Source organism: Aedes aegypti, chromosome 2 (genome assembly GCF_002204515.2).
Source record: "Aedes aegypti strain LVP_AGWG chromosome 2, AaegL5.0 Primary Assembly, whole genome shotgun sequence".
Classification (NCBI taxonomy): domain Eukaryota; kingdom Metazoa; phylum Arthropoda; class Insecta; order Diptera; family Culicidae; genus Aedes; species Aedes aegypti.
Window position 1 is genome coordinate 357,083,705 of NC_035108.1, and position 19,300 is coordinate 357,103,004.

The 19,300-nt window shown below is 38.1% G+C and overlaps 1 protein-coding gene across 4 annotated transcripts in view; it reads right to left on the reverse strand.

The window, feature by feature from the left end:
* LOC5573405 overlaps window positions 1–19,300 on the reverse strand; it is a 108,150-nt gene that overhangs the window by 57,830 nt on the left and 31,020 nt on the right. For all 4 annotated transcript variants that reach the window (XM_021846397.1, XM_021846395.1, XM_021846396.1 and 1 more), the window contains exons 4-6: window positions 6,640–6,772; window positions 6,405–6,571; window positions 5,442–6,347 (exon numbers count right to left, since the gene is read on the reverse strand). In XM_021846397.1, coding sequence (XP_021702089.1) covers window positions 5,442–6,347; window positions 6,405–6,571; window positions 6,640–6,772 — 1,206 coding nt within the window. The remainder of the gene's footprint in view (window positions 1–5,441; window positions 6,348–6,404; window positions 6,572–6,639; window positions 6,773–19,300) is intronic.

The following is a 19,300-nucleotide window of genomic DNA, read 5'->3' on the forward strand; positions in this document are numbered from 1 at the left end:
ATTGAGCAGCATAACAAATCATATTGTATAGAAGCAGCCGGATTGATGATGGCGAGTTTTATTCCACATCATTAGGTTGCTATCTTTTACGGTGTTGAGTTACAGCTTAGTGAAAGCAGCAAAAGTGATAACTGACGAAATTTATTCAGCTAAGATTTGTAGCTGCAAAACGTTTGCGTTACAGCTGTATTAACGCTAATCGTTCTATTTATGACAGCTTTCAGTTTTTGCTGCGTTCGCTGCTTCAATTCAACTGTTATACAGCACAAAGCAAATAATCTTGGCTTATAGCGCTAAAATTGTTAGTTGGGTTGTTTTTGAGCAAATTAACGGACCAAGATGAAAACTGTCACCACTGGGATATAGAGGAGCATATTTTTTCAGCGTAGCATTCTTAAAAAACGTGTAAGCCCATTCATTTGCTCAGTAACAAGCTACGCACTTGTTAACCAATAAGGCAATTCATGAGACAGCTGCGATCAGCTGGTTTTTTGTTTACCATGAGATTTTGACGTTTCGCGGTCGGAGTGACCGTTCGATTACAAAGGAAAATGTTAGGTTCTGATAACACTTGCATGTTTTGTTTATCCATCCGTTTCGGTTGCATGTACACTTTTAGCTGTCAGTCCTATCGCGGAAAGTCCTCATGGATAGCCTTATGGCTTTTAGGGCGGAATCATAAATTAAGCGAGAAATAGTCTTAGATCTCTTAATTAATCGAAATTGATTTTTATAATATTTGAAGTAAAAGGGTCTGTAATGGTGATCCAAATACTATTCGAGCCACCATGACATTTAAAACATATGTTATAATTAAGCTAGAAACCTAAAAGAGAACTATACATTTTGTCCCACCTTACTCTATTCCAATTGCATTAAGATATTAGCTCCGCAATGTTTCATTGAGCCTTAAAAAACTATGAAAAACTTTTATACCATATAATTGTTATAAGTTTTTGAACATATTAGCATTATAGGAGGTCGAAAAAAAGATTGGTCGTAAAAAAATCTGGGTTATAATTATGTTTTGTGAAAAAATGCAACACCTAGATGTGGAAATACTGATCCGAGATATTCGGCAAAGTTGAAACATTGATTGAGAACTTGAGAATGTGGCTGGCAATACTGTTTAAGAAGAGTTAATTTTTGTTTTGTGGATATCTCAGGATCCTGACTTTGTCACCAGGCGACGCTGGTGAAAATGTACCTTTGATTTTGCCAATCTCAGGATCCTGAGGACACTTGAAAGATGGTATCCTCAGCAAAGTTGTTCAAGAAGCAAGTTGATTCAAAACTTCAGCTGGTTAGTGCGCCTGAGATTTGTTTTGCCGATATTTTAGGAGTCTGAGTAATAAGAATGATGACGTATTTGGTAAAGTTGTTAGTTTGCTCAAAGACTATCACTATTTGAGGCAAGTGTTTCGAGATTTTGCTATCACACAGTGCTAGTAAGCATGAAACTTTTGGTTTGCAGATTTCAGGTGCCTGACCACTTAGAAGAATAGTGTCTTCGGAAAAGTTATTCAATAGCTCAAGGACTATGCTTATTTGAGCTGTTAGATGAAAGATTTTGACACCAGATGGTGCTTTTATGCATGAAACTATTGTTTTTTTTTCAAATATCTCAGAACCCTGACCACTTAGAAAGATGGCGTCTTCAGTAAAGTTGTTCACTTAGACAAGGGTTAGCATTTTCAGAGATATTCAATTTAAAATGTTGTCAGCACGAAACTTTTGTTTTGCAGATATTTCAAAAACCAGACCTTAGAAAGATGCAGCAAAGTTTTTCACTAAGTCAAGGGCCATCATTCTTTGAAAGCCGGATGATTCAAATGTTGCCACCTGGCGGCATAAGTGGGCATGAAACTTTTGTTTTTCAAATCTACTGGCTAGAATATTGATAGTTTATAATCAATTTAACAACTCTACAATAGAAGCCACGTTTTTACACAATCAGGATCCTGAAATATCTGCGAAAACACAGTATTATGCTCACTACCGTCGCATGTTGGCTAAATCTCGAGTGTTTAGAATCAAATAAAGATTTTTGTTTTACATCACCGAAAGTTTTCAAAAATACAAAAAAAAAAAATAATTAAAAAAGCTCGAACCTCTTGGCTAGATTAAACAATTTTTACGAAGACGCCATCTTTCTAAGTGGTCAGGATCATGTGTTAGCCGCAAAACAATAGTTTCATGCTCAGTAGCGCTTTTAAAATTCCACATTTCGATGACCGCCGCAAGTTAGCCCTTAATCTACAGAACAAATTTGCTGATCCTCTATTTTGATAATTTTTAACGATACTGATCATTCATAATGGTCGTTGATCTGAATTTCGGTTGAATAAAAGTGGTCGTAAAAAGAACCGTCGTAAAAAGAGTTGGGAGTGTATTCGATAACTACGTTATTCTATTCTATTCTATTCTAAAATGAAAATGTTTTAGAAAGCTTACTGTCAAACGGGGTAACTTGCAACAATTTCCAACTTCAAAGGTACAGTCAACCTTCCATGAGTCGATATTGAAGGGACCATCGACTCATGGAAATATCGAGTCATGGAACAGCAATGCTATGGAAAGCCATTTGAGGGGACCATCATAGTAACCATGAAATTTGATTTTTAATATGGTTCCATGAGTCGATATCGAGTAATGGAACATCGACTCATGGAGGTTTAACTGTATATGGTTGAACAAATTTAAGATTCAGATGAGACAAAAACCATCTGGTACCCTAATCGCCATGTAAAAAATACCACGCGGTATAAACATTATCAGTATTTGGTTTTCTGGGATCAGGAGAGACGAAAATTATACCTTTTTTATGCTACCCCTGATGTGGGGTAACATGCAACACACAGTGCCACCTAAAGTACACTATGAACAACTTAACCTATATCGTGTTTTCATGGCCATTTTATAATTTTCTGCAATAAATGCATAACAATGATTAGAAGCAGGCTACTATACTCTTAGAAAACTAATTATTATTGATTGAATTATGAGTATTAAACCAATTCGATTGAAAACTCCATTGGCATTGCATAGTGTGTCTACACGGGGAAATTCTAGAATATTATAAGTCGTGACAGTTATTGGAAAGCGTTAAAACGTTTTAATGCAACTTTTCTACAAATACAATGGTATTTTAGGTAATGCTTCACATAACTGTTTTTTCATACATATTTGAATCAAAGCAACATATCACATATTGATATGTATGTCTTGAAGAGACCGTTTGGTGTTTTGACATAACATATTTCATGCAGAAAGTTTCATATGACAGATCTGCAAGTTAATTTTCATACAGATTTCTAAAATTATTCATTATTTTTAAGAGGAAAATAAAACAAAATCTAATAATAATACGATTTAAGTAAATTTCATAATATTTAGTACCAAACATGTATTAAATCTTAGTCAATTCACAAATTTTAATGTTACTGAACAAATATATGTTCAATTTAGCCTTTCCATGTGTTTTCGATGACAAACGGCAAGAAATATAAAACAATTGAGATCAAAATTGCTGTTGCAAGTTATCCCACAAGGGTAGTCAAAAACGTTTTTGAGTTTTTATAGTGATCAAACATCAAATTATCAAAACTTGTTTATTGTCAATTTGTACACTACTAAGTACTGCAACTGATAGCAAACCCCTCGAAAGACATATTTCTACTGTTTGAGTGGTACGAGCAACGTTTTTCAGCATTAATTAATACAATCTAACGTGTAGTATGAATTTCACCCCAGCAAACCAATCAAAAAATAAATAATATCCAAACCCTGTTCAAAATCTTTTGATTTATACTTAAGGTCAATAAATGACATAATAAATTTTAATAATTTGACTCAATGCTGAACGAAACGAAAATTCGGTTACATTTTGAAGTTTTGCAAGTTTCACCCCTGTTGCAAGTTAAACCGGTTTGACGGTAGCGTTATAAAATGGTGTAACGTAGAATATTGTCAATCTATTATCTAAAAAAAAAATCCCAAAAATAAAGTATATTTTCTCAGACATTCAGTTAAGCCAGTGATCCTCAGCCTAACATATTGTGCGGGCGACATTGGTGCTTTCAGAACATGACGCGGGCCGCACTATTATATTAATATATTTTTCAACGTATCTCAATTCATACCAAAAATAGTCAATAGTTAGAGTAGAAATACATGGCGATAAACAATCCAGCAAGCATTGGAGAGTTTCAATATTTGATTTTCATCCTAAAATGGGACTTCCTAAACTTGGGGAAAAATGAAATTATAAAGAACATTTTTATCGGAAACTAGTTGGTCCCGGCAAACTTCGTCTTGCCATCAAGTAGGCTGTTGGAAAACGTCAAGAAATTCCCCATACCAAATGACACTTTAGTCTTCTCCCGTTTTCCCCATTATTCCGGAGACTTTCCTGAACTTTTTACTCACCCGAACACGTCGCATCCCTTGTGGAGGACAACAGTGAAAAACTTGCGTTAATCCGTTGACCCGTTCTCGAGCCACTTCGTGACATACAAACACCACTTCATTTTTATTTATATAGATTGGCCGCAATTTACTAATATTAGGCATTTATTTCCTGAAATAATCTTTGTTTGCTAACAAAAATTGCCTGGTTTTAATTGATCAAGATTCAACATGAAAATTTTAGGAGTTAAGTCTCACTGTGATAGTGGAGTCAATACATTGGTACAATTCAGATAAATTTCCAATAAATCAGGGCTTCAATATTCTTGTTTGAGCGTGAAATGTCGGATGTAATCAAAACATTTGTTTAAGCAAGAAAATTGGAAATTTTAAAAAAAATCGACACAAAAAATAATCATATTTTTAAGAAGGTAAACTTATTAGAACTTCCTAAGTCAATCAACTAATAGACATTTAAAGAAAATACTGTTTAACAACAAGATCTATCTCTGAATCATCAAGGAAACTGCAAAATGTGCTCTAAATTCTTCCAAGCAGATTTATATTTTTAATAAATATCTTCATATAGGATGTTGTGCCTACTTAATACTTCTTTTCGTAGGTCTGAGACTGAAGGCAACGTGTATCAGATTTACTTGAGATCTGAGAAATTCTAGAAGATGGAACGCTATTAACTTACTGCTATAGTTAAGCTATAGAAATATAGTGAGCAATGATTTGATGGAGAATTTTTATTTTTGATAATAACGTTCTTCGAAACACCGTGTACCTACAGCACGCTATTATTGTCATTCTTGGCGGAGTGCGTGCGCCTGGGCAGAGTTTTCTCCGCTCGAGCGACAATAATAGAAAGAATTTAATTACCCACTGGAACAACCGCAATGGTGTGATGCAATAGGCCATATGCTGCCCCGACGCGTATAAATTCGATTATAAACGGCCCATCATTAGGCTAGTGGTGTTCGCCACACGCCGGAGAATGAACTTTGATTACGAAATAAATGCGTACTCACGTCGATATTTGCTCGAATGTAGGTCAGGCTTGTCCTCCGTTACTTTGTACCCGTCTGATCCGGACGGGCCCACTGGGGGAGGTCGTGTCACGTATCCCGAAGAACTGGGTCCTGATCCGGATCCGGATGGCCGTAGAGGACCTCCCCCGTAGCTGGAGGGTTTGTTTTCTATCGGTCGTTGAGGTCCAGTGCCGCCGTAACTTGATAAGGTGTTATCTACCGGTTTCATGTTTCCCGTTGGGGCCGACGGTCCCGAAGGACGATGGCCAAAGTATCCGGCATATTCCGGCCGTAGGTAGTTGTTGTCCAGGGACGGTATGTTTTGGGCGTAGATATCCGGCTGCCGTTCGTTGTTATTGGGCATTGGATAGTTCGTTTCGTAGAGCATTGGAAACTGGTAGTTGGGATAGCTCACTGGTCGGGCAGGGGATGATCCTGGATAGGAAGGTCTGAGATCTAGAGGGTACTTCGTGGGTGATTCTGCAGGCATTGTTGGTGGAGGTTGCTTTGAAGGTATCCGGTCTGCACCGGTTGTTATCGGAGAACCGGAAGCGGTACTGGTGGTGGGTGTGTAATGGCCTGTTAGGGTTGATGAAGGCTGTTGGTGTGTGGTGTAATATTCTTCATCGGGAGCAGTGGTTTCCTGAACTGTTTCGCCCGTGGATTGCCCAAAAGTGGTTCCAACGCTGGTTGAAAAGGTCCCTGGATATTCACTAGTGGGTCGTGTTTCGGAAAATCCACCTCCATTACTGGTAGATGATATTGGTTCTCCTGTCGCTGTAGTTCCAGTAGGGGTGAAAACTGGTGGCCCAGGTCGTTCTGGTGCTCCAGACGAAGGAGGAAATGATGATGTGGGCCGTTGCGTTCCACCAGGTGGCAGTTCACTCGCCGGGAAAGTGCCCAGGCCTAAAAGATAAAATCTGGGTAATTCATAGTCTTAGTAAGGGAATGTTTTTTATATACCTGGTCGTGGCGGAGGATTCGAAGGCCCACCCGTGTCTAAAAAACAGTTGTACTTTCGTGCGTAGAGATCGAAGTCGGGATCGAAAATGGTTCCGACAGGGCGGGAATTGGTGGCATCGATAACGTTTGCCGATAACTGGCATGTTCCATTACCTCGTCCGGAAATGCTGCAATAATACAATATTTTTTAGTGAAATCAATATCTATTATGGGAATCAAATATTTGAGCTAATACCCGAAAGCGAATGTTTGGCACTCCTTGTCATTGAGGCAGAGTGTTTCGCATATTTTCAATGAGTTTGTGTCGGAGTTTCGGAACGTCTTCTCAAATGGCAGCATGGCGCCCAGGGCTATCCGTTCGAAGCAGTCTGAGAAAATGAAATAAACGAGCAATTGATTAGTTATCGATTCGTTTGTAATGCTGCTAAAAATATGGTCTTGGTTTAATTATCTACCCCTTTTAAAAATCTTTATTAAGCCTTTGAAACCCAACTCCTTTTTACTAATGGACTCATGGAAATTTGACTGTATCGCTAAAAACTGTTTTTTTTTCGCATACATTATTATACATTCATGACTATTTCAGTTCATATCAACTGTGTGTAAACAAACGTTTTAGTTTGAAATGCTGTTTTGTTTAAAAATTCCGATCTTCTCAAAAGTGACCCGAAAATCGATAAAATTTTAAAATTTACTGGTATTAAGAATGTTAAAAATGTTATTCAAATTGCTCTAATTTAATTATGTTTATTCAGAATAATGTCTTCGACCTTAAAAGAGCTATCCAACAATTGTCACATGATTCATTGTTTTGCATCAGCAATTATATACCGTATAATGGTATATTTAGCAGTATTCTTCGTGTAACCACGGCTATTGGATCAGTTTTCCTAAGCTGCGCTCATCGAAACAGTTTGGGTCACTTTCGTCGTTTCAAATCTTTAATTATTTGATTAGGTTATTGTAATTCCATGTTAACATTTCACCTTTCCTTTGTGTGGGAGCATATTTTTTTACCACAAATAAATACCGTTTTGTCTCAAATTCCAAACACTCGGATTTTGTATCCGAGTAGTTTGAAATTCTTCATTGAAATAAGTTATTATATTTCTTGAAGGGGCCTTCCTTTGCCGAGTGGTTAGAGTCCGCGGCTACAGAGCAAGGCCATGCTGAAGGTGTCTGGGTTTGATTTCCGATCATCGTTCCTGCCACACGATATACGAATGCAAAAAAAGGCAACTTTGGTAAAGAAAGCTCTCAGTTAATAACTGTAGAAGTGTTCATTGAACACTTAGCTGAGAAGCAGGCTTTGTCCCAGTGAAGACGTAATGCCAAGAAGTAGAAGAAATTTCTTGGAAATAGCTGTCGAGTGCAACCAGCTCAGATGAATTTATTTGTGAAATTATTTATATTATGAATATGAAATTATTCATATTATGAATATGATTTATTTGTGCTGTTCGGAATTTGAATCAATGTGTTCGGAATATGAGACAGAATTATAAGTTAAGAATCATTATTTGTATAATCACATTGAATGTAACATAAACATCCGATTTAAACATATTAGATGCATTTGAAGCCACCGTAAGTCTTAACGTTCAACGCTCCGTCATCGTGATGATTCGTCATCATCTAAACTTCAATAGCAGTTTTTCTGTTCAAAACTAAAAAATATTCAATGAACATGAAATCACTGTGTTTCGGTTGGAGGATAGAATACAGTGAACACATTTTCCTGTGAAGTTTCATAATTTTGAACGAAAAAACTGTTTTTGAATATTCCGAAATCAATTACGGTTCCTGTCCCCTTAAGTGTTCGGAATATGATTCAAAACGGTATTTTGAACTCGTTTGAAATTATATATTTTCAACATTTTTTATGTCTTCAACAAAGATGTTAGATATCTTAAAACGCGTGTTTTTGCTGAATATTGCAACTCTATATTTCTTAAATCAAAGAAGTTATCAGTTGATTTTAGTTTCATAAGGCTCATTTGTTTTTGTTTGATAGTCGCAGGAATAGATTTTTATTAACAAAAGTTTTTATCACCTGGCAAAATGGGAAAAATTGTTCTTAAACAATATGTAAAGGTATAGGGACTTGAAATACCACCTAAAACAAGTAATTTATAAACAACTTTGATATTTCAAAAGATAGCGTGATGATCAGCAAAAACATGGTTTTTTGAATGACAAATAACTTTGTAGAAAACACTAAACAAATTGAATATCTTGGAATAAAGTTATGTTAAAAATACGACTTTAGGGGTCATTTACATACAACGGCATATATCTCGGCATAGTTGTTTCAAATTCAATTCGGTTTCGTTATGCCTAACGGCGTTTGAGCCTATTAAATAAACGTGTAAGTTATAATGTCTATCTAAATGTTATGAAAAAATAGTTTTTTTTTCTATCTTGCTGCAAAAGGATTGATCACAATGCTTTTTGGCTAAAAAGTTGCGCTTTTATATACCATTTTGATTCATATTACGGACAGCTTCAAATTCCGGACACTCCACTTTGTATGGGAATCCTTTCACGTGAAATGTTTCATTTGATGCCGTTCAGAGGCTTACATTTTCGAGGCTTGATTTCATAAGCTTTTTCAATAGATATCTATGCGAATTTATAATGCCCAACTCTCTTAAACGTCTTATTAGTGGTTTGTCAATTTAAATTGATGATTTGACTTTTATATTTATGATTTTCAAACGTGAGGAAGCGTCCGGAATAAGAATCATGAAAAGACCAACCATTTCTATTTATTTAAAATTGCTCATGTTGTGGAATCCAAATTTTCACCCAACATTCGAAAGTTAAGTGTTTTGAAGGTTCAATACCGCGAGGGAATCATACAGAATAATTTATGTTATATGATTTTTGATGGGTTATACTTCAATTAGACCTCAAGTGTCCGTAATCTGAATCAAAACGGTAACAAGAAATATCTCTGAACAAAAATCAACGGTTTGGACGCTATTCAAAAAGCGAACGAAATCCACAAAATAAAACACAATGTAATGTGCCAAGAATGTGCAGTCATAGAGACATTCGTGTTAGAGCATAAACAAAAAATCCGATTGCGATAGCTATTAAAAATCAATATACTTTTGATGTTGAACTCCAATGCAATAAAAGGGTAAAAATGAAAATACTTTTAAGTAGAAATTATGAAATTATTGGAGCGAATTCTGATAAACACTAAAAATACCTATAATAATCTATAAATAATTGAAAAAAAAAATCGAGAAAGGCTTCCAGGAGGACTTCATGAAGAGAAAATTTGGAGAAATATTTGCATACTTTTTTAGAGTGGAAGAATTCATACAATAATCTTTAGGTAAATTCATGACAGCTTTTTTGCTGAACTTGCCATTTTTGCATTTGTTTATCGCGTGATAGGAAATTAGCATTACTAAATATCCTGGACCTACCAGCAATCGAACCCGGACAAAATGTCGAATGCCAAAACGTCGAAAGGACAACACTTCGAAAGCAGTCAACTTTCTACAGCGTATTAGAATTGTATTTCTGAATTCTGTTTCACATCGTGTTCGGATCAATATGCTATTGATAACATTGAAAACAGTGATTCCCAAAGAATTCGTACCCCAGGGGGAGATTTTTAGGTGCAGAGGGAGTGGGAGGGGGGTAAATGTCGATAAAAGAATTTGGGGGGCGAATACGCTAGAAAGTGCGCGGAAATTCTGATGTTGGGGAAATTGGAGATTCATTATTGACAATACTCAACTTGATAGTCAATAACAATATGTTAATATTATGCATCATATTTTACACTTATGAAACATGAATCGGAAAGTTTTAATTTGCCCGACAGGTTCTCAATAATTTATGGTTATACATATTAATGAAAGCATTTTCGAAGTAAAAAATACGTGAGAGTTAAACTGCCCATAACTGCATATTTGTCATATTCGACATTTTCGACAATTTCGAGTTAATACCGTGGAACATCCTCAAATCATGAATACTTTCGACCAACTAAATAAAATCTGTGAGTTTGTTCTACAAAATTTAAAAAATGATACCAAGTTGTTTTGTCACATTGTTAAATGTAGCCGCATAACAGTCACATAGGCATTATGCATGGGCCTCATAATGTGGTATTAATTAATTTTCTATCAGATTTATTTTCTGTCTATCCACCCAATTTGTGATATGAGCTGTAAACAATTTCAGCTTCAAATAAGTTTTGTTGAACTCCTGGTAATTTTTAGAAATTTTAGATTCTGTAGCAACATTGTATCGATAATCGAAGTTTAGTAAAAAAAAAGCCTATAATACAGAATTAACGTATGTCAAATTGATTTGGTTGAAACTGAAAAAAAAATCATAATATATTTGTTGATATTAGAAAAAAATGTTAAAAGAGTGTGGGAGACACTGGCTTAGAACATAGTGTATTATTAATCCATTCTGCAGAGAAAAATTCTTTCAAGAATTTTTCGTTTCCTTATAATTCTTTAATTTTGACGTTTGTCCTCTCGTTGTTTTGTCTTTTCGATATTTTGACATTCGACATTTTGGAATTCAAAGTTTTGTCACCCAACCGAACCCGGACGCTTTCGGCATTACTTTGTAGCCGTAAAAGTTACAAAAAGGTTAAGGGAAGTCCCGTAGCATAAATATATGGAGTACTTTCTTTAAAAAAAACTCAGTAGGGTAAGTGGGTCAAAATTCCACATTCAGGGTTTGTGTCGTTTTCTTGCAATAAGATTCACATTAAATGCCATTTGAAGGGATAGCAGTAACTATACAATATTTGATAGCTACTATCATGAAAATATTTCTCAAATTGGAGCTACTTCACGCTTTAAAAAGTTGGTTGAAAAATGGGGGTGTTTCAAAATGACCAAATGGGTGTGATATAATGTCATTTAGTATGGAGAACTAAGAGTCAACAAAGGACCGTCCATAAATGATGTAGCATTTTAAGGGGAGGGGGAGTCTACCACTTTGTGACGAACCATGCATTAGATATGGGAAGATAGGCTACGATGGGGGAGGGGGTCTCAAAAATTGTCCAAAGAATGCTACGTTATTTATGGACGGTCCTCAACCATGCTTCTCCATTAAGGTGAAGTAGGCCGTCATTGAAATTTGTACGCATCGTTGATGATTGTTGCTAATCCATCTCACGATTTCGAATCAAAGAAAATCAGTTGGTTTTGCACTGACACAACTGGAAAAGTATCAGCATACTTTATGTATGTTAGCACGTACAGTGATACTTTTTCAAGTCAATATAAACTATCAAGATTGAGTTTTATCACTTTGAAATGCAAGCTGAAAAGTCATCATTGATGCCAAAACGAATGACGGGCTACTTAGCCTTAATTGGGTCTGTTCTTCTTTCTGGCGTTATGTCCCCACTGGGACAGAGCCTTCTTCTTAGCTTAGTGTTCTTATGAGCACTTCCACAGTTATTAACTGAGAGCTTACTGTGCCAATGACCATTTTTGCATGCGTATATCGTGTGGCAGGTACAATGATACTTTATGCCCTGGGAAGTCGAGAAAATTTCCAACCGAAAAGATCCTCGACCGGTGGGATTCGAACCCACAACCCTCAGCTTGGTCTTGCTGCATAGATGTGCATTTACCGTCACGGCTTTTTGGGCCCCTTGGGTCTGTTACATTCGTTAATAAAATCGTCGGAAAAGCTTATGATTTTCATAAAAATGAGATGTTTTGTTGAATTTCACCGGTAAAATGAAGGAAAATCTATAAGTTCATCTCCAAGGCTTGTAACGGCAACTCTAAGGCAAACATATTTTCTCATCGTTTATGTAAAGAAAACAAATCGAAACCTTCTGAGAATGATTTCATGAGTCGAACCATTTTACTCCATCAGTGCGTATTTGGCCATGTTCCCCTACTTGTATTTGTTATAGGTATCTTGGAGAAATCTTTGTTTTTTTTTTGTAGGGTTCCCCGGTAGAATCAATTATGGAATCTTAGAAAAATCCATCGAAGAGTTACATGAAAAATTCTCGGTACAATCCATAAAAAAATTCAGAAGGATACTGATAAATTTATAGTAGGAATATTTGAAATGATCTATGCATAAACCTGAAAGGAATCAGTGGATATCAATTTGCAGTAACTGTTAGAAGATAGTATATATGAAGAAATATATTGAGAAATTAGTGTACAAATTCATTTTTATTAGGAATATCTGGAAGTATTGTTCAAGGGATGTTATGAATAAATGCTTGTAGGAGTATGGAGGAATCCTTGAAGAAATTCTTTGAGGAACACCGTGTTGAATTCTTGATGACTACTCAGTAAAATTCCTAAAAAAAATCCTAGATGAACATTTGGAAGAAAAATCATGAAAGAATCTTTGAATGATTGCCTAAAAAAGTCACCTAGGACACCTGGAGGAAGGAATCAAAGAATTCCCCGAAGAAATCGCTGGTGAGATTTCTAAAGGAACCCAGGAAGTTCTTGGAAGAGTTACTGTAAAAGTCATACAAAAGTTCTTCGAAGAAATTCGTTGGAGTAGTTTTAAATGAATTCATCTGAAAATTACTGGTTGAACACCAAATGAAATCCTTAGAAAAGCCACTAGGCCACTAGGCCTGCTGATGATTTTGGTGAAATTCGTTGATAAATTTCAGGACGAACACAATTTATTGGAGAAAAAACTGAAATGTAAATTCTGAAGTATTTTATGGACGATTTTCTTGAGGAATCCCTGAAGCAATTTTTCAAAAAATCAATCTTCCGTTCTTCGAACGGTTGACCACTGCCAATAGCACCACGATGATGCTGTGTAAGTGAAGCGAGGTTTTTCACAGATGACTGATTGTTTCTTCATCTAAATTATGTATTGCCGTGAAATGAAAAAAAAGTTGCAGCGAGATGCTATGGCACGTCGCCAAAACCTCGTTCAGTCAGAGGGAAACGTTGGCTTTGAAACTTTTCATAAAATCAGTTGTATTAAAGGAGAAGAAAGATATTACTAATCGAAGAACTTTTTCAATTAGGCCAATCGTAAAATGTCTAACAAATTATTAGTGATCGACTGCATTGCATCAACTTTTCTCCCATCTCCGATGCCATTGGTGTGTCCCGGTGACCCAGATATCCATCAGACAGCGACGCACGCCACCCCCCGAGAGGTCGCGTGCAAGAATGTACTGAACATCTTTTCCACTGGCAAACACTTCGTAGCCTAGATTAGAAAGAACGCACATTTCGTAATGCATCACTTGCACTTGCAGCTGTACTTTACCGGATCTGTTCAATCTTTCGCCTTTGAGTCCGAGACGGGACGTCTTCAGTGGGTCGCGAAGCATTATGCAATGATATCTGCTGCTGCAGGAGGAGCTATTAACACAAATGGATTGAACAATTGTTCTACCGGGGTTAAATCATCCAAGTACGGTCTGTGTACTCTGTGCTAGTGAGGAAAAAGTAAACTTAATAAGGCTATTAACATCGCAGCGGATGTTTGCTATTATTTGCATATTGGAGATGCCTTCTGTTTGAACGGTGAACTGATTGCTAGTTTGTTGTGAACGAAATAGAGAACAGTTGTCAACGTTGAGACCTTAAGATGAGCATGAACATTTTGATCCATTATAGTCATCAATAATCTTTTTATAAAGTTCCAAAAATAATATTTGTTTGTTTTTTATCCAGAGGAACCAAAGTCCGGGGTCAAATCGATCACTTGGGCGAATGGATGCTGAATGTTTCGTTGGCGTCACAGAAATTCTATATTTTGTAGTTTTTAGATGTCTAATGATTATTTGAAACTATTTTATTTTCAATAAGATCAGAGTTTTGTAAAGCAATATTTACAGTTTTTGAGGATGTAAGCAATTCTATTGGAAAAGGCAGTACTAAATAATCCGCTGGTATTAAACATACAGTGTTTACAATGTTGTGTAAGCTTTAGAGTGAACTACGAAACTCATTTTTGAAATTTAACAGAATAACAAACATAATTTTAATAAATGCACTTGTTTTAAGTTTTAGGGGACCTAAATTTAGTAGATTGGGATAACCTGTTTTGTTTTTTGGTGATGAATTTCACTCCAGTGGATTATTTTCTATTCTCAATATGAAACCTAATTTTATGAAATGTTTATTGTTTTTTTATTACATTACACAAAATGTTGTAGAATGGTGATTTTTACAGCACGAATCGTGCATTTATTCAAGGAAGCTAGCCGAGTTGGATAACTACGACGAGTGCTGTATAAATCGAGTTCTTCAACGAATTGCGTACAGCATTTTTTCAATTTCTTAGAAGACCACTTAGGGTATCAGATGTCATATCAGGATGCATTCATCATGATTTTACTTTTCTGCAACTTGTTGGGTTATGATTCATTACGCATTTCAAAACAATTGCGTAATGAGAAAGCGTTGTGCAATGAACCATTATCGCACTGGTTTCAGTTGCGTCATGACTATTCCCGCACGGCATACTTCGGTGCAGGAAAGTTGGCCGTTTCATGACAGATTGGCGTGATAAATAACACCCTATTACAATGAGAGATTGCAAAAAATATGTTATTTTGTTGTGGGTTCTACACTATCATAGTAACCCAGATTATCAAAGAAAATTCAGTAAATAAATTATGCTTAACCAAAATACATGTTCAATAGTACAGTAGACTTCCACACTCCTCTATTATTGACCCATCGTGAAATTGTTGTCACTCACTCGGTAGACCCCGTGAACTTCGTGGAGGAAGGGAGGTTTATTTGGATGTAGCAGATTTGCAGCGTGAGCCGTTTGGTGCGTGTAAAATGTATGGGGGTTCGCTGGGTAGTGGAATAGAATTTTTCCCATTCAGGTTAATGAAACAGAACCAAAATGGAATTGAGAGCGACGCGATGCACTCACTACTGTTAATGGATGGATGACATCGAGAGTGGCGCGAAAGTGAGAGTGAGGTATTGTGTTGGCTTCGACATGCCTAATGTGGCGTTACGTTTTAATCGAGCTGGTGTCATGTTTGGTTTATTTTGTTGGTTGGTAGCATCATGTATAGATTGAAGTAAATGTAACTGTGTCTGGAGTTCATTACCAACGAAAGTGAAAAAGCGGCGGCTGCGTAGTATTTTATTTGTGTTTACATATGAATCAAGTACACGAGCTGTTTTGCCATAGCGAGTATTATTGAACTGTAACCTTAAGTCTATTATGATAATAGTTTATATAATTTGCTATCAAATAACATATTGAAATTAACTAAACCTAAAATTAACTGCAGTGTTTTTCCGATTTTTGTAACAAGGCGTGAATTTTATGTTGCCAAATTTGGGAATTTTATAATGCGTCATGAAAGAATATGCAGGTTAAGGTGAAACATCTCGGAATCCAAAGATGGCTGGCACAATGGCCGACTTGTGCCCCTACTCACGTTTTCAAAAGCACTAAACTGGAGAAATAGTTGACAAACAGTTCTGTTCTTCTTATTTTAAGCTTTCTGCTAGTGCACAAAGTCAAAATAAAAAGTGCACTGCTGTTGGATGCTTCCGTCGCGAGATTTGTGCCTTTGAAGTTTTAGTGTAATCTTAGAAGTTGATTCCAAACTGGTTCATCTTAAGGATCAAGGGTCGATTCTTTCCGGAAGCACTGTTGATGATATAAATGCATTTTACGCGCAGATGGAACATGAATACGATCGCTGCCCAAGCCATGACATCAAGATCACCAAAGAAGATTTAAACGCTCAGGTTAACCAGGAGTTCAGACCGACGATTGAAAAGTTCAGCGCTCACCAGTTGACGAATGGAAACGGCCACAGCATACGCCCAGCATCTCGAATGTTTCCGAAAGGGGATTCGCTCGCCGAAACCCCTCTCGAGGACAGCTGGAGTTGGGTTGTACCCAAGAAACACGAAAGTTTTATGAACAACTCAAAACATCCCGCGGAGGCTTAGTTACGTGAGCCGAAATGTGCAGCAATAAAGATGGGAGAATTTTGTCGGATGGACGCGAGGCGATCGAAAGGTGAAGCAGCACTACGACGAACACTTGAATGGAGATAAGAGCACAGGCACGGAGGTTCAAGTCTGTTCTGGTATCCAGCGGCTGAGTATGAAATGTTGTATCACGTCAACTAACCTAAGGTGGCAACCGCATCAACGTCAAGCTAGCATACCGAATTTCTCACCTACAACGAAAAATGGAGAAAGAAGAAATATCGAACGATATTTTCGGCAACCGACCTGGCAACTAAATAAGGACTATGAATGGAAACTTGGTACCTGGAATGTCAGGACGTTAAATGAACCCGGACGAGCGAGCCTTTTGGCTCGTGAACTGCAGAAGGTTGAAGTGGGCGTGGTCACCATTCAAGAAGTGTGGTGGCCTTGATCTGGACAACGTGAATTCCGGGTGGTTGATCCCATTGCCAACACTACGTTCAAATATAACATCTACCATAGCGGCGGCGATAAGGTAGAACATGGAGTCGGTTTCATAGTGATCGGGAAGCAGATGAAACGCGTTATGAAGTGGAAACCAATTAGCGAGCGAATCTGTGTACTGAGGATACGGGGCAAATTCTTCAACTACAGCCTGATCAACATCTATGCACCGACGAACGACAAACCTTATGACGTGAAGGACGCGTTCGATGAAGGCCTTGATAAGGCCTATGGAGAGTGCCCAAAACACGACGTGAAAATCGTCATCGGAGATGCGAACGCGCAGGTCAGAAGAGAGGACTTTTTCCGTCCGATCTTCGGTAAGGAGAGCCTTCACTCCGTTACCAATGACAACGGCCTACGACTAGTGACTTTCGCTGCTGTCAGGGGGATGGCCATCAGCAGCACCTACTTTGCACGCAAGGATATTCAGAAGCACACCCGGAGGCATCTAAACGGTGATATTTGCAACCAGATAGACCCTACTCTGGTGGATGGCCGACATTTCTCAGATGTCATCGATGTTAGGAGTTTCAGGGATCCTAACATTGACTCGGATCACTACCTCGTTGTCAGTAAACTTCGAGCGTGGTTATCAACTGTAGTGGATTCAAGACCACAGCAAACAATGCAATTCAATATCCAGCGCTTCTCAGCAGATGATGTTACAGCTGAATACCATTAAGAGCTGGACAAGCGGAAAAGTGAGGTCAATGTTAGCGAAAACCTCAACAATCTATGTGATGCAATCAGCGCGAGAAGTGATAGGTACTGCTCGAAGACGCCCCAGAAGCGGATAGTTCTACGAGGAGTGCCAGAGGGTGACGGATGAGAAGAACGTGGCCAGACGTCGGATGTTAGTGTCTGGTACCAGGCTGAACAGAGAGCGGTACAGGGAAACAAGATCAGCCGAAAAGCGAATCCATGCAGGAAGAAAAAAGAGTGTGATGAGAATGTGATAGCCGAGGCGCAAAACTGTATGGAACAGAACAAAATGCGACGATTCTATGAAACTGTCAATGGCGTGCGGAGAAAGTCAGCGCCATCTTCCGTCATGTGCAACGACCGTGAAGGTAATTTGTTGACAGATGGAGGACAGAGAGGTGGCTTCCAGGTGGAAAGAGCACTTTAAAACGTTACTGAATGGAGGGAACGATAGACCATCGGAGAACAGATCGACAATGATGGTCAGGGTGTGGATCGTCCATCACTAGATGAGGTTCAGAAGGCGATCAAAGAGCTGAAGAACAACAAGGCTCCCGGGAAAGATGAGCTCCCGGCCGAACTTCTCAAGCACGGGACTGAGCAACTGCATAGAATAATTCGCCATATACTACTAAGGATATGGGAGGAAAAAAAAACTGCCTGCTAGCTGGATGGCATTTGCCCTCTCTTCAATAAAGGGCATAGATTGGAGTGCGCCAATTACGAGAAACGAGTTGTATGAAATAATGATTGAACATGGTTTTCCGGCGAAGCTGATTAGACTGATTCGTGCAACGTTGGAAGTATCGAAATCAAGTATACGGGTTGCGGATGAGATTTCATCATCCTTCGTAACCTTAGATGGATTAAAGCAGGGCGATGCACTTTCAAACTTATTGTTCAACATAGCGTTGGAAGGAGCAATAAGAAGAGCTTGCGTGCATAGGAATGTCACTATTATCACACGTTCGTATATGCTCCTTGGTTTTGCGGACGATATCGACATAATCGGGATTGATCGCCGAGCCGTGGAAGAGGCATACGTGCCTTTTAAAAGGGAGACAACGTGAATAGGGCTCATTATTAATACCACAAAGACAAAGTACATGGTCGCTGGTAGACACCGTGGGTCCATAGGTGGTGTTGGTAGTGAGGTGGTGATGGGTGGTGATATTTTTGAAGTAGTTGAAAAATTTGTGTACCTTGGAGCTCTAGTGACTTGCGATAATGATGTTACCCGCGAGGTAAAATGGCGCTGCGAGTCGGGCTTTTTACGAACTTCCTAACCAGCTAAAGTCCCGCAGCTTACAGACGAAGACTGAACTCGCGTTGTACAAGACTTTAATTCTTCCGGTAGCTCTGTACGGCCACGAATCTTGGACGTTGAAAGAGGTCGACCGGAGAGCTTTTGGGGTCTTTGAACGTAAAGTGCTGCGAACAATACTCGGCGGTAGATGGCATCTGGCGGTGTCAAATGAATCACGAGTTATACCAAGTCTATAAAGAAATGGATATTGCTAAGCGTATAAAACACGGCAGGCTGCGGTGGGCTGGGCATATAGCTCGCATATCGGAGGAACGTCAAGCTAAACTAATATTCAGCAGAGAACCATGGAGAGGCCGTCGCCTTTTGCAGTTGAGGAGGATTTAAGGTCGCTTAATTTTCAGGGCGACTGGAAGCGATTGGCTCAAGACCGGGTTCAATGGAGAAGGCTTCTTCATTCGACGTAGATTCAACGCAATAGCAAGGAATTTTCACCCATCAAG